The sequence below is a fragment of the Vitis riparia genome, chromosome 4 (genome assembly GCF_004353265.1).
Source record: "Vitis riparia cultivar Riparia Gloire de Montpellier isolate 1030 chromosome 4, EGFV_Vit.rip_1.0, whole genome shotgun sequence".
Lineage (NCBI taxonomy): Eukaryota > Viridiplantae > Streptophyta > Magnoliopsida > Vitales > Vitaceae > Vitis > Vitis riparia.
Window position 1 is genome coordinate 23,552,232 of NC_048434.1, and position 24,081 is coordinate 23,576,312.

Below are 24,081 nucleotides of genomic sequence, written 5' to 3' on the forward strand. Positions count from 1 at the left end.
CTTGAACAAAATGGGTTTGTGGAGAGGAAATGTAGGCACATTGTTGAAAAAGGTCTCACTCTCTTTGCTTAAGCCAACCTCCCCATTTAATACTAGGATGCAACTTTCACTACTGTTGTTCACATCATTTCGACTTCCTATTTTTATTCTTAACAACAAAAATCCATTAGAAGTCCTCTTTAAAGTTCAACCTAACCACTCTAAGTTCAAGGTCTTTTGTTGTCCGTGTGTCCCTTACATTTGACCGAACAATGGTCACAAACTTGAGTACAAGCCTCCTCCTTGAACTTTCCTTGGTTAAAGGTGACAAATGTCTTAACTCTAATGGCCAAGTATATATCTCCAGGCATGTCACTTTCAATGAATTTGTTTTCCTTTTCAAAGCATTCCCTTTTCATCTCCTTCTCCATCTACTAATCTACAACTAATTCCTTTTTTTCTGCCTTTCGTTTGTCCTCCTATTCCACCTTGGGTTCCATCTCTATCTATCCCTTCCATTGATTCTTTCCCTAACAATACACTTTCTCTATCTTCTATTTATGTATTAGAATTCTTACTATCTTACTCTTTAGCCCTAGCACCAATTGATCAAGCTTCATGTGGTCTTTCTCATCCTATGGTTACTTAGGCCTATGTAAGAATTTTTAAACTGAAAGTTCTCACTACTTCTGCAAGTGAGGACCTAGAACCATCTATTGTTATTATAGCATTATCAAATGTGAAATAGAAATAAGTCATGGAAGAAAAGTTCAATTCTCTCATCAAGAATAACACATGGACCTTGGTTTCTCCTTCTTTGGATAGGAAGCTTAGAGGCTGCAAATGTATCTTTAAGATCAAAAGACATGTTGATGGTTCCATGGCTCAGTGTACGGCTAGACTAGTTGTCAAAGACCACAATCAACTTGCTGGTTTTGACTTTATTGAGACATTTAGTCCCATGGTTAAACCGTAGTTCTTATTGTGGCTCTCTTACATCACTGACCAATTCAACAGTTGGATGTCAATAATACTTTCCTTAATGGGGTCATACATGAAGATGTGTATATGATGCAACCACTTAGGTTTAAAGACCAAAGTTCTCCTCACCTGGTGTGTCAACTTCACAAGGCTCTCTATGGCTTGAAATAAGCCCCAGGGTCTGGTTAATTTGACAAGCTAAAAAATTGTCTTACTACTGGCGATTTCTTCTCTTCTAAAGTTGATTGCTCTTTGTTTGTTAAATTTGGATCTCATTATTGTTTTTATGTGCCGGGAGTGATGCTACAACTATTGATTAGCTCATTTTGTAGCCTCATAATGTTTTTGCACTCAAGGACTTAGGACCTCTCAATTCTTCCTTGGTATTGAAGTTCACATGTGTACCTAATGACAGAATGCTTCTTAACAAGGGGAAGTACATTCAAGACCTACTAGAACTAGTAAAAATGCTCCATGCCAAGCTGGTATCTACTCCAATGATAATTGGTTCTCCATTGTTTACTAAAGTGGGTGATACTTTTGAGAATGCAACCTTGTACAGAAGTATAGGAGGTACTCTGTATTATGTTTATTATAACAAGGTTAGGGATCTATTACAGTGTGAACAAGGCATGTCAGTTCATGTAAAATCCCCTTGATATGCTTTGGAAGGCTATTAAGAGTACGCTTTGATATCTAAAGGGCACCATTGATCACGATTTGTTGTTACACCAACCCTCAAAAACTTAATGTAACAGGTTACTCAGATTATGATTTAACCTTAATTTAATAGGTTACTTAGATACTGATTAGGGTATGGATCTAGATGATAGAAGATCTACCTCATGTTATTATGTTTTCTTTGGTAGAAACTTAATTTCTTGAAGCCCAAAGAAATAACAAAGGTTGAATACTAAAGCTTGACTAATGTGATAGTAGAATTCTATGGTTGCAAAATAAGCTTATAGAATTAGACATATTTTTTTTTTAGAGAAAAGGTGATGTCTAAGGAGCTACTAGTTCAACATGATCCCTTTTTGGATCAAGTTGTAGACATTTTAACAAAACCATTATCAACAACTCACTTGGGAAGATTGAAGAGCAAGTTTAGTGTTGTTTAACCGACCACACTCACCTTAAGGAGAAGTATAAAAGCTTGTATAATAAAGGTGCTAAGGTTAGGGATGACAACGAGGTGGGTTTTTTCTGGTACCCGCCCTGTCTCTAATGGGATGAGGTTCAATTTTAATAAACGGGTTTGGGACGGGTATGAAATTTTTTTAAAAAACCCGGGGCGGGTTCGGGTATTGCCCCGCCTCCGCCCCGCTCCCACCCTGATTATATATAAAATTATTTTTAAAATTAAATTTAAGTTAAGTTTTAAAATTAATTTAATTTAAAATTTAATTTTATTATTTTTAATATATAGATAATAATAAAATATTTTTAATAAAATAAGTTATAAAAAATATAATAATTTAATTATTTATAAAATATATTTATTTTAATGTAATTAAAATTTTTTAAAGTAATTTAAAAATAAAATAAAATTAAAAAAAAAAAGTTAAACGGGGCGTGGCGAGTATGAGAATTTATCATACCCGCCTTATCCCGTTAATTTTTTAAATGAGACGGAGATAGGAATTGTTTTAAATAAACAGGGCAGGGTTGGGATGGGGGCGACTCGTCCCGAACCCGCCCCGTTGCCATTCCTAGCTAAGGTGTCTCATTTTATGTAATCACATTTTGTTTGCTTTATTTATTTAAGAAATACTCATGGTAGAAGTGTAATGGTAAGTACATAAAAATATCTCTATACAATAGCAAAGCATAACAAAAAAAGAATACAAAATGGGTAATCTTAATTTCTCTCTTGCTCTCATTTCTTTTCACGACCATTTAATGTGTCTAGGTATCCACACACTTTAAAATATAAAATCTCTTAACACATGCATTTAAGTATTTTTAAAATACCTAAAATATCATTTCTATTCTTCTCTTCCAAATCACATCTTCTTCTACCTTCTTTTCTTATTTGTCTTCTTCTTAACAAAATCCCAAGGCAAAATCCTATCATCAAAAGTTTGTTTGTATTCAAAGAAAATTTCAACATCTTTTATGCATTTTAGTTTATATCCCCATTTTTTTTAAAAAAAATTGTTTTTTGTTTTTGGAACTTAAAAATACTGAGGTTGAAAAAACAATGTTTGAAGTTTTAGAGCTAATAGTTTTTGAAGCATCCAACACTACTAGATATTCTTTAAGGGTGTTTGATAACTATACTTTCAAACACTTGCCCTTAAGGATGTTCGAAACTAAATTAGTAGATGCTTTTAAAGGTCTTTAAAGGTATAGTGTCAAACACTTTTAAGAGTATTTGGAGATATAACGTGATTGCTTCAAGGATTGTTCATACCTGAAAACTTTTGATACTCTTTTTGACCTCTTAAACTCCAAACTAAATATATATATATATATATATATATATATATATATATATATATATATATATATATATATATATATATATATATATATATAAGAAGTTAAAATCATATCTTTGTACTTCTATATTAAAGATGATTATCTGATTATTCATTACTCAAAAAACATAACTTTCTTTGTTGGAGTTATGAAAAGATTGAAAAAAGAAAGGAGGAAAAAAAGCAAGGTGGTATTTGTTTGTTTGTTATTAATTTAATTATAAATAGAATTTAAAACTAAACAGTGTTTAATAATATTAAATATTAAATTGTTAGTTTTTTTTAATGTTTTATTTTTATTAAATATTATGAATAAAGAAAATTCAACACATTACTTTTTTATAAAAACAAATATTTTGATTTTTTCTGTTCAATAAAAAATTTAAGAAATAAGTTAATAAAAAGTTAAAAAAACAAACTATCTGAAATTTAAAAGTAAGTTTTTAAAAAAAAAAAATTAAAAAAACAAACACTTAATATTAAGTATGTATTAATTTTTAAAAGTATTTTAATCTTTTTCACTAATAGGTAATTTTGTTCTCAAAAAATTATAATCCAAGTGAATACGTGGGGAATAAGTGGGTATGAATATAGATTTTCTCAGCAAATTTGGCCTATTTTGTAATTCTTTTATTTATTTATTTGTTGTGCAAAACCATGACCAAACGAAAATTGTTTTGATCTTTACCATCTTGAAAATCAAGGATGGAAAAAGCAAAATAATTTGCTTTTTTCACGGTTTTTAAGATAAAAAGTTGTACTTAAACCTAATTAAAGTTCATGTCAACTCAACTTAAAAAAAAAAAAAAAAAAAACAGTAAAATGTGCATGGTCTAAAAATAGTAGATTATTAATTTAAAATAAGTAAATAAAATTAGAGATGATAATGAGATGAGTTTTCTCGAGTATTCATCTCGCTTCTAATGAGATAAGTTTGAAATTTAAATTAATGGATTTAGAAATATTTTTTAGACTTGGGACAGGTTTGGGTCCACCCCGTCCCTTATATATAAATTTAATTTTCATTTTTAAAATTTTAATACATAATAATAATAAAAAAAATTTCAATAAAATAAGTTATAAAAAATTATAATATTTTAATTATTCATAAAACATATATATTTTAATGTAATTAAAAAGTCTCAAAAAAGAAAAAAGAAAAAAGATAAAAGATAAATGGGTCAAGCTTAAGAAATTCACATGTTCACAAGGATGAAAATTATTTTAAATAAATAGGATGGGTGGGGATAAGAACAACTTATCTCAAACCGTCCAAATAAAATAGCCATCTTGGGAAAGTCACAAAGAAGGACCAATCCTAGACAAGTAGGGAAGAATTAGAAATTCTCATAAATTAAAACACTAAAAATATGAAAAATAAGCCTCAAATGAGGGAGTTTGATAAATTAATTTAATAAGCCTCCAATTAGGGAGATTGATAAACTAATTTAATTTATTAGATATATTTAATATGTTTGATAAAATAAATTAATATTACAATTCAAAATTAAAAATTGCTTAAATGTAATTAACTTTTTATAAATTTCAAGTATCCACTTTTCATACAAATCCTTGCTCTTTATGTAATATTTTAAATTAGATAAATAAAAATTAATTAATAATTTTTCAGTCAATAAATAAGAGCAATGACCATTCACTCTAGGCTCTTCTATGACCACCCCCATCTCTTAAATGGTTTGTGAGCGAAAAGACATATGGAGAAAATGGGGCAAATGTCGGAGTGATAACATTTGTCATTCAGGCTTGTACTTCTTTTGTTGTGAGGAGAACGATAGGTTGGGAGGGTGCAGGAGGCAACGCCCCCTACGGTATGGTTCAGGGGTATTTTTGAAATTTTCATTCTTAAGGGTTAATATAAATACTCTTTTATGTAACTTTAATTTAATACATAGTGAAAATTCTCTTTCCTAATCCTGTGGACTTAAGTAATTAGCCGAACCACGTTAAACTTGTGTGTTATTCTTTCTCATTTTTTTATTATTTTTCATCATAAATCGTTGCACCCACGTTAAATCTGCCTGTTTTTCTTTCTCATTTTTTTTTATTACTTTTCACCATAAATCGTTGCACCGATTTCAATAGTTTGATTTTGAGAAATATCTAAAAATTTACTGATGGTAAAATGATTTGATATTTGAAATTGTTGGATAGAGGAGAATGGGAATAAGTTATAAAATTCATGCACTCAAATTGTATTTGATAGGTGGAGAAGAAAAATGAGAATAAAACTAATCATAATACCATATGAAAAAGTCAAACAAATTGATAAAAATAAGTTTTAATTTCCATTTTATTCTTGTAAATAATAATGATAGTTATTATTATAATAATCACAATGATGATGATGAAAAATGAAGTAAAATTTGGGTTTCATTGTCAACCAAATTTTGGGTTCATTAGGGTGGGGTTAAAAAAATCATTCCCAAGCTTTCGTCATAAGATCCAAACAAGACCTTAGCATAAGTAACAAGGTAGCCTACTTTAATATAAGCAGGAAAAGTGTATTTTCATACATTAAAAAAAATCACAAAATAGGAATTTAAGTTTATAAAATATAAATTTTACTCGGTTATTTAAAATAATTAATACTTTATTCATTTTTTTGGTCAAAAACACCACCTTTAATCATTTAGGTACTAATTTTTTTAATAATATAGGTACTACATTTTATTGATAAATGTATAAAACTTGAATTATTTTTAGACAATTACTATTTTATAATTATTTTTATATGAGTGTTTGAAAACACATGACGCCGGTAAAGAGCTTCATCTAAATCTCATTAAAAATGTAATTTTGAAATTTGTGTATTTCTTAATTAAAACATGTATTATTGTTAAAATTAGAATTTGAAATTTTAATGTTTAATTCTTCACATCCACATAAGAGAGATGATTAAAATTTAAAATATATTTTTAAATTTAACCAACTTGATAATCTCTTTTCATTAAAAAAAAAAAAAGATTTTTCTTCATCTTTTTGAGCATCTTTGAAGGTAATCCCAAATCTTTTTTCTTTTTATTTACAATATAAAGGAACAAAATTTGAATATTATACATGATGAAAAGACAAAATTTGCATTGATTAGTGTTTTATACATGAAAAAAAATATACAGGAAAAAGTTGTAATGTTGAAATCTAAAAGGGAGCAGAGACAATGTCCCTTGATTTGGATGTTGGCAGATACTTTGCCTCCCTATCAAATTCTTCACCTAAATTCATCATTGAATCTCCATTCCTCTTTAACACACTGCGCACTGGCTCTAAACCCTGCAAAATTTACCACATTTGTAATTTTAATTGAATTAAAATCAAAACAAAGTATGGTTAAAAAAATACTATATGATTTAAAAGTATACTATAATTTTAAAAATCAGATTTGGGTAGAGTCCATAAATTAGATTATTGTAGTGCTTTAAACAAGTATAATGATTGAATAAATCATTATATTATTAAAATCTAATTATTAGATTTTTATTTTTAAAATACTTTCATATTTTTTTTAATATTTTATAATGAACTACATAAAATATAAATATCATAAAGCTCGGAAGAGAAAAAATTTCTTTGAAAATAGAATAAAAATGTGTTTTGACATTGATTTTAAAAAATATTTTCATTTTTTTAGTATCTTGAAAATATTAAAAGTAATTCCAAAAATCACATTATCAAATGAACAGTAAGTAATTTAAAATAAAATTGCTTTTAAAAAGTTACCTTTCGTATGCTTTTCAAAATTATGCCAAGACGCCAAAATGAAATTTTCTTTTGCCCATTTGCCTCACCAAACACATTAGGTGTAAAGGCGGTGAAAGTGATTTCAAGGGATAAAATTATTTCCACAAGGCGGCTTATAACCCATTAAAGATTTTTTTTTTTTTTTTTTTTTTTTAATTTTAGTTAAAAATTGAAATAGAATGAAAATCAAAATCTTTGAAAACAATATCCGTACAATAAAGTTTTATTAAATATAAATTAAATTCGTGAAAATTAATTTTTCATGCTTTTCTTAAGAAATTTGTTTTCAAAAGGGTATGGAAAATATCATTAAACTAAAGGAAGGTTATAACCAGCCACAAGCAAAACCAAACGAGAGAGAAAGAGAGAGAGAAGCAAGCTTGAAAATGCCTAAGAGCAAAACAAAACCAGGCTTGAAACTGCCTAAGAACAAAATAACTTAAATCACGTAGTTGCAGTATCCAAAAACTTAGTACTGCTTAATGGAGAATGAGTATTCATCATCAAATCTACATCTCTTTTTAATTATTATTATTGGGTATTATCCCATATTTCATACCCATGGACCAAAAACAAGAAAAGGAGACTCCATGCAGCATGATACACAGGTGATATCTATATGTAAATATATATGACTCCATTTCAGAAGAGTTTTTTTGGGTGGGTCATTACCTCTGTGAAAATACTCAAAGCTTCTTCCATGCTCTTTGTGTTCATCACATACAGCGCCGCCTCCTGCACCCAAATCATGATCAATCATATGATTCGAATTCCCAAAAAAGAAAAAGAATTAGTTCAAATACTAGCTAGCATAACGTACCCTTGCAAACTGGAGCTGATTGATAGTAAGAGTCATGGGCTCAGTCTCTATGGACGTTTGCCTCTCCATACCCATCACTGCGACTCCCCGTTTTTTCTCTCAGACTAGAACACGCGGAAAGAGAAAGAGGCCTTCGAAATCCAAGCATGCACGGTGGAGGGTCTATAAATAGAGAAGGAAAATCAGAGGCTAGGGTTGGCCATCGCACCACGTCTGGTAACGTGGCAAGCTCCAACCGCCCAGGTTCTGTCAACGTGGCTTCGTTTGGTGCGATCAAGCACGTGGCACATGTTTATGGTGTGTCTCAGGTGAGGACTCTCTAGTGTTTCGACATGTCACGTGGAGATCCCTAAATGGATATTTGCAATTTTTATTTTTGATCTTTGCTTTTTCTAAGGGAAATTACGTGTTTGTGTGTGATACTCCAACCAATGGGAGATGGCCAAGTGTTGGGTGGCTAAGGACGGTTAGCCACACGGCCCACGCCCCAATTGTTGGTGGGGGTGGGGGTGGGGCGTGCCGCCCACTCCATCGGCCATGAGACAAGTTGATGGGTTTTCCAAATATGAATTCTTTATCTCCTCTGTTTTTGGACTCGAACATTGTCTTGACTCAAGATAACTATCTTCTATTTGAGGTGTACATCATTCTACTCCTTTTTTATTTTAAGCAGAAAATAATTTGTTGAAAGGGAAGTTTTGTTGTCTTTTCATTTTTTATGCTTTTTAACGTCAATTCTTGTCTTAATTATCCGTTATCTTTATGCAAGGTTGAGACATATCTTATTACATGAGATGTTGTTGTCGATAGACACAAATGAGCAATATTGGTCTATTTGCTTTTTCTTATGTTAATTTAAGATTTTTAAATCTATTGAAAATATCTAGGTGATATTTATTTATTTTTTATTAAATAAAAAAATTCAAAATATTTGACTTTTCTGTTACGTTAAAAATAATCTATCTCGAATCTATTGATAATAAGGTTACTTTAATTATATTGGTTAATATTAATATATTACTTTTAATGGAATATAAAAAATTAAATGTTTTGACTTTTTTCTTTTTTGTTTAACGTTATTTTATTAGTCGAAAGGAATCTTCTTAAATTCTACAATTTTGAATATAAAATGTGTAAGTGTATTCATTAATACAAAAAACTAATATAATAACATATCATATCTATGTTTTATACTTTATGTGTATCAAAAGCGTCCATATTTGGGAAAATAGGTTAATATTGAAGTTTTAGGACCGATGGTGCTTGAAGAAGTAGTTCATAAATTTATGCATAATTTTTAAACCCTAAACTTGATTTTCTTAGGCAACAAAATTGATTAATTTGATTTAATCAATTTATTCTTTTGATCAATCTTAGAGATGAATGATAATCCAAATAAATCAATAATCAGTTAATTTACACATGACATTAGATATAATTGAAAAAACACCGATAAAGATTATTGTCAACCTCAATAATGTAAAAACTATGGATCTATAGAGTGTAAAAATATTAAAATCTTCTTCTATTCTAAGATTTTGAATACCATGTTTGTAAGTGTATTCTTGATTTTGCAAATGGTCTAGAGAGATTGAAGAGATAATCATAAATTTAATCCCGAATTTTAGACCCTAAATTTGAGTTTTACACTAAATTGGCATCAGACTTAAAAAAACTTTTTAACAAATGTATTGCCAAATTTCATTTCGACATACATTCTTTTCATTTTCTTTAATTTTTAATAATTTTCCATTTTTCTCAATTTTTTAATATACATAAATAAATATTATAATTCCTAAATTAATAAAATTTATATAATTAATCCATGCAAAAATAAAATGAGTAGTGGTGAGACCCCATATATATGATGTACTCATTTGTTAATTGATTCTAGTTACCTGTTTATTAAAATAAATGATTGATTTAGCTTTACCGTAGGATATACATCAAATATTTTATGTTTATCCGTATGTGCTAACCTTATCTATCATGATAGCACTCAACTTGTTACTAAGGTACACCCCAAATCTATCCCACTTACTCATTTTTTATTATTAATATTATCCATAGATAACCAATCAATTGTTAGTTGTCTTGACTTAATTAGTAGAGACCTACTTTAGGTCTTAGAGGGGTGCTACGACTTATTGTTATGCCTTCTCGATATGTAATTTGACCCTCACACCCAAACTCGATTTTCACAGACTCGTCTTTTTTTTTTTTTCAGGAGTCGCACTTAGAATTTTTATTTCTTATTTTGTTTTCCCTTTAAAAATAAATAAATAAGTGGGGCTCTACTTAAAAAAAAATAGTTTTTTTTTTTTTTACTAAAAACGAGTCTAACAATCAAGTGAAAACACATGTGAAAAATGTGGGTTCACAATTGTGTTTCAAAGACATGATTTCCACAAAATGAACTAAAATCGTATCTTCAAGACATGATATCCATCTGGTGCTTTACTAGCACAAAACTCCATAGATTTGGAAATATTTTTAAAAGTGTTGTATTTTGAAAAGTATTTTTTTTAATTATGGTATTTTTCAATAGAGCTCATATGAAGAAAAAAAACGTCTGGCTTCTTATTTTTAGATCAAGATTTGTCAAGCCTCTTCTCTAGGCAACAAGTTGCAACTTAGTGTTGAGTATGTGAAAGCTCTAATACCACTTGTGGGAAAAAATCACAACACTTAAATGAAATAGGAAAAAATAAAATAAAATAGAGAAGACAAAATATTTATGTGATTCGATGTAATCACTTATGTCTATGGGAAAGGGCAATCAAATTTATTATATTTTTCTCTTCATTCTTTTCTTACATTTTTTCTTCTTTCTATCCTCTTTTTATTTTTCTATGTATCTATCATAAAACCACATATTTATAGTCTTATGGATTAACCATAAACAATAGTTTTCTAATTCTAATTAAACTTTTAAAAAATAATTTATTAAGACACAAACTCTAAAAATATTAACTTTCCAAAAAATAAATAAATTAGCCCAAATTTCAATAATCTCTACCTTAAGTCAAATCCTCTTAATACTGCATAATCAATGAGAATAAACACATGTAAAGTTCAAACTCTCGTCAAACTTGACTCAAGAAATCGTATTTGTCTTTTTTACAACTTCATTGCTTTTGCAATTACTCTCATCCTTGTGTCAACGAGTACTCTTAGCCAAAAATGAAGTCTTGATCATCTTGTTCGCTCTTCTATTTTGACAACTTTAACACTAGTAGAAGACTCTTCATGGCTTGACTCCACCTTGATAGCTCCACCTAAAATTGTCTTCTTAATCAAAGTATATAATTTTTTTTCTTGCCTTTTTTCACTTTTATATTTGTCAAAAGCACCTTTATTGATACTTAGAATATTGTTCTTTGCAAAAAAAATCATAACCCAAAGTGTCCAAAGCCCCCAATGAAATTAGACTCCTCCTCAACTTGGGAATATGCTTAAATTAAGGATTGAATCACTACCCATTGGAATAGTATTAACATCACATTCCTTATGAGTATCAAACCAATCCTTATATGAATACATAAAGGAACATCTAGAATCTAAAATCCAAGAGTCAATAAAATTCATCAACTATAATAGAATAACATCACATTTATCAAGCTCTTCATATCAACAATATTAGTAGAATCTGAAGTTTTTTGGGATTCAAATTTTTTTCTTGTTTCTAGGTGTTTTGTGAATTTTTCATAGTACCTTTTGATATATCCCTTTTTGTGGTACTAATAACACTTCATATCCTTCTAGAAGCATGATTATGAACAATCATCTCTCCTATCATAATTTCTTTCTCACAAATTACTCTTTTTATGATGTGGTTCAGATTCATCACAAGACCTTGTCCAATATAAGACGAATTACTTGGTTACTTAATATTTTCAATTTCTAAAAGAGCTATTGACACCTCATCCATTGTCAACGTTGTCTTTCCAACGAAGAACGTAGTCACCACTATCTCATATAATTTTTGTAGGGATGATAGTAAAATAATAACTTGATCTTCCTCATCAATCTTAATACTTGGGTAACATATTTATTAAATTTATTTGTATAATCATTAACATCTATTATTCTGTTCATCCTTAACTAGGTAGTTGTTTTTTCAAATATAGCCTATTTGTAAGGGATTTTGACTTATATTTTTTTTAACTTCTCCCATAAATTAGATGGAGACTTTTCATTCAAAACATTATACTTTATTTTAGGAGTTAAACTTAAACGAATAGTAGTTGTTGCTCTTGCTTTTAATTCTTCCCATACTTCATCTATCATGTTCTTTGGTTTCTTACCTTATGATACTTTGAGAAGTCTTTGTTGCACCAAAACATCTTTAACAGTACTCTTGTCAAATATTAAAATAATTCTTCCCATCAAAATGCTTAATATTATATTTTATTCTTGACACCATCTTCAAAATAATTTTCCCACAATCATCATTGTGGTATGATACCACTTGTTGAGTATGTAAAATCTCTGATACCGCTTATTGGGAAAAATCACAACACTTGCGTGCTTCAATGTAATCACCTAAGACCATGAGAAAGGGGGATCAAATTTATTATAAATATCAAGATTATCCACTTCAAACCCTTTCAACATTTCTCTACCTAAATCCCAATATACCCTTTTGCCTATCTCTCTTCGCTCTTTTCTTACTGTTTTTTTTCTTCTCCCTATCTCTCTCTTTCTTTTTCTATCAATCTATTATAAAAACCATATATTTATAGTCATATGAATTAACCTTAAACCAATAGCTTTATAATTCTAATAAAAAATTAAAAATAATTTACTAAAACACAAACTTTATAAATATTAATTGTCTTAAAAATAAAAAATAAATAAATAATTTAAGTCAAATATATGACATAGTAAGACTGAGATGTTTAGGTAAATAATAATTTGCTAACAAAGCATGAAATGGATTTTAGCTCACGATGATGTGACATGTTGTGGATGTATTAGACGCGAGGTGGTGAGACCAAAATGGGATGGGATTAATTTACTTCATTTAAACTCTCCATACTTATCCTAGGAGGCAAAGAAAATAAAATAGACCCATAAAAATTATTTACCTACCAACCTAAATGGTAGGGAGTAAACCTCTTCCCAATTCTATATTTTGTAGATTGAAATCTAAAGTAATTCTTTCACCCTTGTCAATAAAATTTTAAAGATTTAAAAACTTTTTTCACATATTAAATGGACAATCTTTTAAAAATAAATAAATAGGAAAATGGTGAAAACATGTATTTAATATAGTTGTTTTTTTTAAATAATTTTATGCAAAATAATAGAATCAATAATAATTATTTAAGGAAAATATTATTAAAGTTATAAATTTTAATATTCAATAAATGAAAATAAATGTCTATAAATTAGTTATTCAATATATAACATTCAATTTAATATTTCTAATACTAATTCGAATTTTTTTCGACAAGTTGGGGAACTACTCCATTTGGTCTTACCTTCATCGGAATTTCCAAAAACCCACCTCAAAGCCTCAAGAAATTCTCAATCCTTCTACTATTTGATGTTTGATATTTGGATCTATCTAAGTTTTGTCAAAATTAAAATTTTGAATTGAATATATTTGCAAAGCATTACCTCATTGGGTGGAAAGCAAATAACTACTTCCTTAATTTTGTTCTCAACAACGTACCAAAGCTCCAAAAAAAAACAACCTTCTAAAAATAGCAAAAACGAGATTTTGGAAAGAAAAAATTAACATAATTCAAACATTGTTTTTGGAACAAGATTTTAACGCCCCTACCAAACCCATTTTTTATACATAGATTGTAATTAGACCTCATCAAATTAAACCTTAATTATTTTTAGGGCTATTCGATAAAATTTAATATTTATTACTTAGTGATTTAAATTGACTTTAAGTTAAATTATACTTAAATTATTGACTTAAATCTTATTTTAAATCATCAAATTCACATGTATATTCTCATAAATTATAACTAAATAAAATATGTCGAATAACAGAAGAGATCGTAAAGTAGCAAAAAAGATTATAGAGGTAATTATGATGAAAAGATAAAATAAAAATATGAACTTAAAAATAAATTAATTATTTTTATTTATTACTTAAAACTATTTTTGACTTTAAGTTATACCATTAAGTTATTTTACCAAACATATTTAACTTAATTATTTAAATTAAATCATTTTAAGTTATTAAATTAATTTATCAAACACCTACTTAGTTTTCAAATTATTCTTTAATTATTCAGACTATCGGATGGTTTTAAACTTTGCCAATCTTAAAATTGGGTTTGATCCATATATCACACCTCCTTGAGGTGTTTTCATTGTCAAAATATGATGTAAAGAAAATGAATTTAAATTTATCAATGAATAAGTTGTAAAAAAAGAATCTGGTATGGGCATTACTAGCCTTGACACTGCACAAACAAAAACTTGCAATAGACAAATAAGCTAGATAGATCTTAGCATCCGGACTAAAATATTGGGCTTGATTCAAGTTCCATAATTGAGTAAAAAATTTAGAATTTGCTTCACAATAATTTTAAAAAATATTTATAATCCTTTTAGAATTTGAAAATAACCTTTTTAACAAAAATTATTAAATATTAGAAAAATTAAAAGTATTTTCTATATCAAATAGATTCTATAATATCTTGACAGTCTAACATATTATATTTTTATTTAATTTTCTAGCATATCAAGGATTTCTTTGAAAAGTTAAAAATATGAATCAAATTACTTGTAAACAATTAATTGTGTTCACAATAAAAACCTTTTTTATGCTAATTTTGTAAATGATATTAACATAAATAGTAATTTAAGAATAGATTAATATAACATTTGTTCAATTAAAAGTATTTAAATATTGATTGCATTCACTCCGATTAAATGCAATTTAAAATAAGTGATGTTTGTTTTTTTTTTTTCAACTTAATTCTAAATTGAATTTAAAATTAAATAGTATTTAATAGTATTAAAAATTAAGTTGTTTGTTTTTTTAATACTTTATTTCTATTAAAGATTAAGAAATTATATATATATAATTTTAAAGCAAGTTATTTTCAATAAAAAGTTTTAAAAAAAAATCATCACCCTAATAAAAATAAAAATTATTTTTAAAATATAAAAATAAAAACAAAAACTAAAAGGGAAAAAGTCAAACCAATTTTAACTTATACAAGTAGATTCGGAAAAAAAAAAGTAGAATTTTGACATATTCTTTACAATGTGCCCTTTTTTTATCATTATAAAATGGAAGCAAATGATGTTGGAAAAAATATACCTTGGATTCCATTTTTGCACAAGGGAGATGTGACAAGGAATTTGGTTTATACTCTTGGAGAGCACCTCACACCATTTTCTTTCTATTGTGACGATTCCTATTTCTGAATTAATAAATTATTTCCTATTTTTTAATTAATTAATTATTATGATATAGTTGAGATTATTTACTAATAATATATGATGAAAAGTTCATATATTTATATTTTTTGTGGGCTTGTTTGGCGGCGAGGAAAATGACAAAAAGAGCAGCGAAGCAATATCTTGCCTCCTTTAAGACGTACCTAGAAGAACGGCAGAAGCACGAGAGCTCCAGCTCACTTCCCCAGCGCACGTTAGCACTTTCCGAGGCGCAGATTAGCACTTCCCCCAAGAGTGAAAGCTGCAGCACTGGAATCTCTCACAATCCTTGTATTTCTTTGTCTAAAAAATTCCTCATTTTCTTCACCCAAACGAACTAACAAACCGAACAAGCAGCCAAAAGAACTCACGTTTTCCGAGAAGCCACAAACCCACCAACAAAAATGTGCCCTCCCCAAAACCCTAGCTCCTGATCTCACCCCTGCTTCTCTTTCTCCTCCATGGACGATATCACTCGCCGGAGACCCCGTGCTCGCCGGGAACCCCAGCCTCGCCGCCGATCATGGTGCTGCTCTTTCTCAGTGCCCCCGACGAGCCCAGAGCACCTCCGGGTCTCGCAACCCAAGCCTCTTCAGAAGTTCGAAACCCTATCCAAATCGGGCAACTCTTTTCCGAATTCGCCGCAAAGTGCCCGATCCGGATTGGGGTTGGTGGGTCGGATCGATCCGCGACGAATCTTGTCGCCGGGTCGAGTTTCGCCGATCGACTCTGACCCATCTGGTGATTTAGTTCACGATATCTTGGTGGACCCGTCTCCGGTCCGTGATACGGGTGTGAGATCTGCGAGCTTTCGGGCACCGCTGGAGAATTTTCGGGCGCCGCCGGAAGGGTCGGCGTCGCCGGGTTCATGCAATGTTGTGAAGGAGAGTGAAAATGGAGCTGGGGTTTTTGATGTGAGGTTGAATTTGAAGGGAAAACATGGTGGGTCGTTGGTTTTGGAGTTGAATTCGGAGGTTTTGAGTGCGAACAGTTCCATATTTGCGGATTTGATATCGGATTATCGGAAGGGTTGCAGTGGTCCTGCGGCGAAGTTGTGTAGGATTGAGGTTCCTGAGGTGGAGCATTTGGGTGTATTTCGTGAGACAATTGAGCTCATGTTTGAGGAAGATATCACCAAGCGGCTCTTGAAGGCTGGAGTATATCGGTCCATTGATATACTGGAGGTGATGCTTTTGGTTCCATTCCTGTTTTCTTCTTTTGGTTCTTGGTTTGCTGCCTTTGCTTTTTAAATGGGTTTGTATTCGAAGTCTTTGGTTTCTAGATTTGTATATATGTGTGCTGTAGTTATCTTTTACTGCATATAGATAATTCAAAGTTTTGGAAGTGCAAAGGAAGTTGAACTGTTGAGATGTTATGAGGTGGCGGGAATGAGCTTGGAAATGGTTCCTAAATCTCAAGGCAACCAAGCCATTGTATTCTTTTAAAACGCAGGAATTGACTTACATGTGTTGTAGAGAAATAGATAAATACAGGGAATTGAATTAGTGACTTGCATGTGTTGTCCTTTGGTGATGTAAATCTCTGAGAGTAATGTGTAGCCACATACTTCTGTTTGCATGTGGATTATGAGCTTTTTACTTTTTAGTTGATGGATTTCTCAATGTGGATTATGTGCTTCTGACTCCTAGTTTATATTTCAAGCCTGTTTGGTCTTCTTCAATATTTAGATTATAAAAAGGTGTAAAATGGACGAAAACACTGTCCCCAGCCATCATCAGATCCATTAGGTACTTTAAATTTGTTTTTGTGAGTGTTATTATATCCGAGTTCACAGGTTTTGCTTATCATTCAATGTGTCTGAATCTATTTGCATAATGGGGGCAAGTGACGATGGTATGACTTGACCATCCTATCCTCTGTTTCTAGGTGATGCTTATTGCAGTGAGAAACATGTCTCTTCTTGTGGACAACTTCAAACTTTAAGCAATATCAGCTTAATCTCTAACCTCTTTCAAATCGTGTTTGAAGCATAGTAAGGTGGTCAAGAATCAATGCATTATACACAAGGCTTTGAAAGATATGCAATTCGATTGGAATTATGTGCTGATTCACCCTGTAGATCTTTTGGTTCATCCAAGTGTTTCTTCCCATTAGACTTTCTGGCCTTCATGTCCTGAAAGCATGCCATGTTTCATAATATGGTGTCCTTTATCATGAAAGAAAAAAATAGTTGGAGTATCTATATATATATATATAATTTTATTTTAGTTTTTGCTAATTTCTGTCATGGTACATGGGTTTGGAAGTTTCTGCCAGTATTATATATGTTTGTGGAACATTAGAACTGAGACTCCCAAAGTGAATGAATAAAAGACATGACTTTTCTCAAGTGAGGGGTTCTAAAATGTTGAGTAAAAGGGCTTATTTTTGGGTTTTTTTATGTGCATAATGTCTGTATATGTATGGTGCACCCCCCTTTTTGTAGGCGTTTCTTAATACATGATCTTGGTGTCTATCAAGAAAAAAAAGTGTTGAGGAAAAGGCAAAAGAGCCTTTGTGCATAAGGTTTGCAAAATATGGGGAGAGAAAGGAAGATTTGGTGCTAACACCACAAGCCCACCCTCTCTTGTGTTCTTCATCTTATGCACTAATTGGCAAGGTTCTTATCTTCTTCATTTCATTAGTAGTTCTTCAAGACCTAATTGAGAAAATAAGAAATGTCTTTTAATTTCTGAAGTTTCTATTTAGTCCTTGTGTTTTGGCCAGTGGTCATTTTCTTATAGGCATAAAAACTAGTCCCTCCTTATGAAAAACCACATATACACAGGAGAAAAAACATTGGGCACTCAAAAGAGGAAGGAAATCTCCAACAAAGGAGGCCATATGCTTTGCTCCTTGTTTGGTTAACTAATCTACGGCTTGGTTAGCTGAACAAGGAATCCAAGAGAAAGAACAACTCAATACATTTGCAGTATCTATGATTTTGCACGTCTAGTTGTCTGACTTCCATGAACTCCTTTCCTTATTATTCACCTAAAATATTAAAGTGGCAAAATCTCCCTCTACAATTAGATTGGATTGCGGCAAAGCTTCTGCCTACATCAAACCTTCCAATAATGCCAATGTCTCTACCTAGATGGTTAACCCTATTTCCGCATGCTTAGAGAAAGCTCTCAGTATTGTATCCAAATGTAGTTTTGCCCTTTGATATAAATCTGACCCACCCTTCTTTCCTCAAAGGGGTATACCTGGGATAAATGTGCAAAAATAGAAGGGGAAAAACGATATCATTTTGATATTTGTTTTCTTTTTTTTTTATTTAAAAAAAAAAAAGCGCAAAACCTCACTAACACTTCTTCCTTTTTAAAAAAGAATTGGAATTCACTCTTATTTTTATGGCAATTAATGCCTGAATTAGTGAGTGCTAAATATGAATTATGTGAGCTATTCTTGACTTTAATTAGTGCTAAATTTATGAATTCTGTGAAATATTCTGTTTAGTTATGTACCTTTTTTGCAGCTTCTAGGCATTACTAATACAAACTCTTATTTACATATTAAAAAAAAAAAATTCTGTTTAGTTCTGAATTTAATTATTATTGTTGGATGCGTTTTTTAGATTCTTGAATCTGATTTCTTTTTTTTCTTTTTTTGAAATTTTTTGGTTGATACGATTTGGATCATGTATGAGTACATGATAAATGTTAGTTCCAAATTTGCAATGTTTATAAAATTGGACTATGTTGCACCATTGTTCAATCAAGGATGCACCTTGGTTTATAGCAAGTGCCTAAGCTCTGAGAGAACTTTGCACCTTACTCAGTTTGTGCCTCTGAGAGCAGTGTATACTAACAACTAAACCTCCAATCACACTATTTTTTATTTTTTATTTTTATTTTTTTATGGTAAGTATGTTTATAGGCAATTTTATGGTCAACCTTTTCCTTTTTTTCTTTTTGCATTTTTATAATTTTAATTCCAAAATTAAACTCAGAACCCCCCTATCTTCAATTCATTCCCTCAACACCTGTGTCCAGGCCACTGAGGTGTTGACTACAGCTGGGTTTGGTCTGATCAAAGTTTTAATTTCCAAAATTAATGCTATGTCTCTTGGATTAGATTATTGCTGATTGTCTTATTTAGTATACAATGAATTTTCTGTTTGGTTCTACATGGGTTGGACAAACATGATATCTAGAGGATCCCACCAACCCACCTAGCCACATGGTTCAAAGTATCGGTCATTTCCTGATGTGTATCAGATGAGTCATAACTATCTTGGTCGTGGCTGCAACTAGTCTGATATATGTCTTAGTATTATGCGGTTTAACAACAAATTGGGTTAAACTCAAATATGAATCACTTGACTCAACCAACCCAGGACGACTCAGAGTAACAACACTAAAACTTGAATATAATATGCCTTAATAGGAACAAGAAATTCGAGCTGATTTATTTTCAAATTAATCATTTTTAACAATCACTTTTTTTGTCATTTTCATTGTTTATTTTCACAAAATACCAATTGTGAAAATTTGGTATTGTGTATAAGAAAGAGTATGGTAATATTTTAAATTTCATGTAAGTCTTAACACTGTCATAAACCAATTCAAACCCATGCTTTTGTAACTATTTAGATGATATTAAATGCGATAGATAGCACTATCATTAGTATTTTGGAGTTTCTTGGGCTTTTTAACTAGCATGTTGTACATATCACCCAATATTGATCTGAGGTATCGAGACTGATACACCTTGGGACCTGTTGAGTTAGCAATCAATACTTGCAACTTTGAACCATGCCCAACCATCAGATTTGGCTTACATTTTCCATTCATTTGATTAGCTGAGGGTCTATTGGTTCTTTCTTTCTATATCTTTTTCCCTTTCAGGAGAAATATTGAATTTTTCTTTACAAGGTCAGAGAGGCGGTATTATTATATTAGTAGGTTTTGTCTTTTTTTCTTTTTTCCCCCTACTCTTTTGTTTCTTTGAGGATATTACATAGTATTAATCAATTTCCTTATAAGGAACCCAATGACTATATTTTGCTATCCATTAGTATTCTGCTGTATGTGATAATGTGCTGGAGATCAAGAACTTGAGTTGCAGTTTGTAACTAGGAAGTATTAGTTGGATGCATGCAACCCAACAAATCCTGATAAAAAGGGGAGTATTGTAACTAATTATTTTATTATTTATTTGTATTTATATATTAATATGAACTTCTTTTTCTGGGAAAATCCAGGATAGATCACCTCCCCCAAGAATAGTGTGTTTGGTAAGCATAGGACTTGAACTTGAAATCTCCTGCTCCTTAATGGGAGTGCCAGCTAGTTGAGCTAACTCCCACAAGAACAGTTGATTTGAACCTGAAATCTCCCATCCCTAAATGGGAGTGCCGGACATATGAGCTAACTTCATTGTGAAATCTATTCTTGGCTTTGTAATTTAGTATGATGTCATGAGATGGCATGTTACTAGATTTCCCTTGATATATGCCTGAAAATACCTGAACAGCTTTGTCATGCAATTTAGTATGATGTCATGAGATTTTCCAACACAATGGAGCAATAAGTTCCTTGAATAATCTTTTCTGGTCATCTAAATTTCCCTTTTAATGACTATTTTGATTTGATATCTAAAAATACTAATCCATTTATGAACTTAAATATGCCAAGATTAAATGCTAAGGAAAAATGGTCTAATCTATGGTTCCCATGTAATGCAATCAATAGCTAACGATTTGGCCTCTGTCAAGGACAATTGTGGCTCCCTCAACGACAGTCAAATATCAAATTCTACCTGCTCCAAGTGTTGCATTCCTCACAATTAGCCATCCTGATGGTGGATGCCTGGTTTAAGGTGGATGGTTGAGATACAGTTGAAAAGGTGCAATAGGACGAGGCACTGAATGTCTGAACCTTGACACTGGAGACAGGAGCTGTGGAATTATGATTGAACTTGGTGTTTATTGATGATGGGTCAAATCCATCATCTTACCATCTCATGGGATGGCTTTAAGTGTCTTAAATATTGACTTATTGGCTGAAATAGGCACTGATTAAAATAATATGAGTGGGTCTCCTATATTATTTATGCATCTTCAGATATTGTGGGATAACTGTAAGAGTCTTTCCTTGTGGTGGTATGAAGTTAGCATCAAACATGAATTCTGTATGGCTAACATACAGATATACACACATACACACACACTATTTGTTTTTATTTTCTATCATAATATGCTCACATGGGCTTCTCTTACTACTGCTAGGTATCAGCAGGCATCATGTTCACTAAGGGTGTTTTGTCCTGTTTAAAATACCTTGAGGCTGTTCCTTGGAGTGAGGAAGAAGAGGAGAAGCTGAGAAGCGTATTTGAAAGGTTTAAGTTTGATGGTGCAACAACTAAAGACATCCTGGCCAGACTTTACCCTCTTGAATCGGGGGACTCACAAGGAAATCTAGCTAGACAGCTTGTTTGGTCCATCACCACTTGTGTTGATACCAATGCAAGGAATGAACTGAAGTTATTAGTCAAGGGCCTGCTGTGCAAAAGTTCAGTCTATGAGAAGGACCACTCCGACATCAACAAGGAGGATCTCTACGGTGTTTGCCAATCTTGTTTGGGTTCACTAGTGACCCTGTTTGAGGAGGCCACCAATTGTTGTGAGAGATTGGCAAAAAAGGAAATGGATAAGCCGCTGATTGAACGCATTTCAAGGCAGGTTGATAACATCAACTGGCTTCTAGATATCCTAGTTGATAGGCAAATAGCTGAGGAGTTTGTGGAGATGTGGGCAAGCCAAGGGGAATTGCTTAGGATGCATGAGAACACATCTCCAATGGTCAGATATGAGCTGAGTCGGGTTTCAGCCATTTTGTTCATTGCAGTGGGAACCAGAAAAATGCATTGTCGAACAGAAGCAAGATTAGGTCTTCTGCAGGCATGGTTTGGGCCTATGGTGCTGGACTTTGGTTGGCTACAGAGATGCAAAAAGGGGCTTGACATGAAGGCATTGGAGGAAGCCATGGGCCAGGCACTGCTTACACTTCCTTTGAAACATCAGTACATGCTGTTTATGGAATGGTTTCGTTGCTTTTCCAAGCATGGTACTGAATGCCCTAATCTGAGCAAAGCCTTCCAAATCTGGTGGCGTAGATCATTTCTAAGAGGCTCAGAAAGTCATGCCATTGAGTCCAGGTAATGGGTGGTATTCTGTCAGTTTTTTTTTTTAATCTTGTGTGTAGTAGTTTGTCAGTAGTGTAGGTTAAGAGATTCTGAAGCATATATGGAAAAGTCAATAATGTAGATCACTATTTGTAGAATGCTGTAATTGCTGGAAGATCATCAAGTGTCATTATTCCATATTATCTTTACTCTTTCCATTCTTAGTACTCCTAAAAATGGAAAACCCAAGGTTTAATGTTATTAAAGTGAGAGAGACGTATGTGTTGGGAGTTGGGATCAAAGTTATATGCATGGTCATATGGACCACATTGGGGAATGAACTCTGGTTGTTTTGGGTTACAATGAGGAGGTGATTGAAGCATTTTGTGAGTTACCCTATTGAGTAATGGTTACAATCAGCCAAAAAACTTCTCTTACGTTATCTTTTCAAAAATGGAAAAACAAGTCTAAAAGAAGTCCTCTTTATTGCTGGTACACCTGCCAAACAACCCACCCATAGTAGATGTTCAATATTGTTTCCCAAATCTTAAAAATGGGTAGGGTGCCCAAAATTCTACTAAAATGGCTTTCACAAAAGATGGGCAATGTTTGGCATCATTTCATCTACTGTCATCGTCAAAACCAACAAGGAGTTATGAGGAAAAGTGACGAAACACCCTTTTTCTTTCTAGAAGTTATCTTTAGGTCTCTAGAGAGTCACAAGGTACATGGGTAAGGGGGCGATGCAGGGGAATGGAACCCAAAAAAGTTATTTATGTTCAGTTAGAATCTTTGATGAGGTCATTTTCGCATGGCGGTTGTATTATATTATACTATTTAATAATTCTGCCGCAATATTATGCATGTGATTTGATGTGATGCGATGCGATGCGATGCTTCATGTGTTAAATTCATCACATGCATCCATTCATCCACGATTACCTCCGTATTTCGGTTAAAATTATTTATTTTCAATATTGTTTGTGAAAAAGGAGAATTTAATTACTAGCATACATTTTATATATTTGTTATTTTCTTATTAATAGATCATTTTTTTTTAATTTACACAAATAGAAGAAAAATAAAAAATAAAGTAACAAAATATAGTTGATAAAAAGGGATAAAATAAACATGAAATTATAAATTTAACATTCTACCTTTTTTTTACCAAAAAAATGTACTTATTTTGAAGAAAAATATCCTTATTTTTTCATATAAAAATAACTTTTCTTTTAAAATACATATATAAATAATGAAAATGTTGAAGGATATTTATGTAAAAAAAAATAGGTTTACTCTTTAAATTTAAAAAAAAAAAAATGAGATATTAGTTTCACAAATTTGAGATTTTTTTTTAAAAAAATTTTAATCAATTAATCCCAAAAGTAAATACCTCAATGCTTAGTTTATAAAAAGTGTTTTCATGTGAAATAAGTATAAAGATTATTTTTCTTTTTTAGAAAATATGAACATATTTTAACCCTTTAAATAGTAATATAACATATTATTGTG

The 24,081-nt window shown here is 31.1% G+C and overlaps 2 protein-coding genes across 2 annotated transcripts; one reads left to right on the plus strand and one right to left on the minus strand.

The window, feature by feature from the left end:
- Positions 1-6,515: 6,515 nt before the first annotated feature.
- On the minus strand, positions 6,516-8,148 carry LOC117913116. Its single transcript, XM_034828043.1, has 3 exons — positions 8,023-8,148; positions 7,875-7,937; positions 6,516-6,734 (listed from the first exon to the last, which is right to left on the minus strand). The coding sequence occupies exons 1-3, from the start codon at positions 8,095-8,097 to the stop codon at positions 6,603-6,605; spliced, it is 270 nt and encodes an 89-aa protein (XP_034683934.1). The 5' UTR covers positions 8,098-8,148; the 3' UTR covers positions 6,516-6,602.
- A 7,467-nt stretch (positions 8,149-15,615) lies between these two features.
- LOC117912857 (BTB/POZ domain-containing protein At2g13690) lies at positions 15,616-22,843 on the plus strand. Its single transcript, XM_034827612.1, has 2 exons — positions 15,616-16,622; positions 21,674-22,843. The coding sequence occupies exons 1-2, from the start codon at positions 15,900-15,902 to the stop codon at positions 22,604-22,606; spliced, it is 1,656 nt and encodes a 551-aa protein (XP_034683503.1). The 5' UTR covers positions 15,616-15,899; the 3' UTR covers positions 22,607-22,843.
- Positions 22,844-24,081: the final 1,238 nt, after the last annotated feature.

Bases quoted from the DNA above. Each gene is read 5' to 3' on its own strand.
- LOC117913116 (XM_034828043.1), bottom strand. From the start codon at position 8,097: ATGGGTATGGAGAGGCAAACGTCCATAGAGACTGAGCCCATGACTCTT. The intron at 7,938-8,022 runs GTACGTTATGCT...ATTTGGGTGCAG, and splicing joins ATCAGCTCCAGTTTGCAAGG to GAGGCGGCGCTGTATGTGAT. The intron at 6,735-7,874 runs GTAATGACCCAC...TAAATTTTGCAG, and splicing joins CTTTGAGTATTTTCACAGAG to GGTTTAGAGCCAGTGCGCAG.
- LOC117912857 (XM_034827612.1), top strand. From the start codon at position 15,900: ATGGACGATATCACTCGCCGGAGACCCCGTGCTCGCCGGGAACCCCAG. The intron at 16,623-21,673 runs GTGATGCTTTTG...TACTACTGCTAG, and splicing joins GGTCCATTGATATACTGGAG to GTATCAGCAGGCATCATGTT.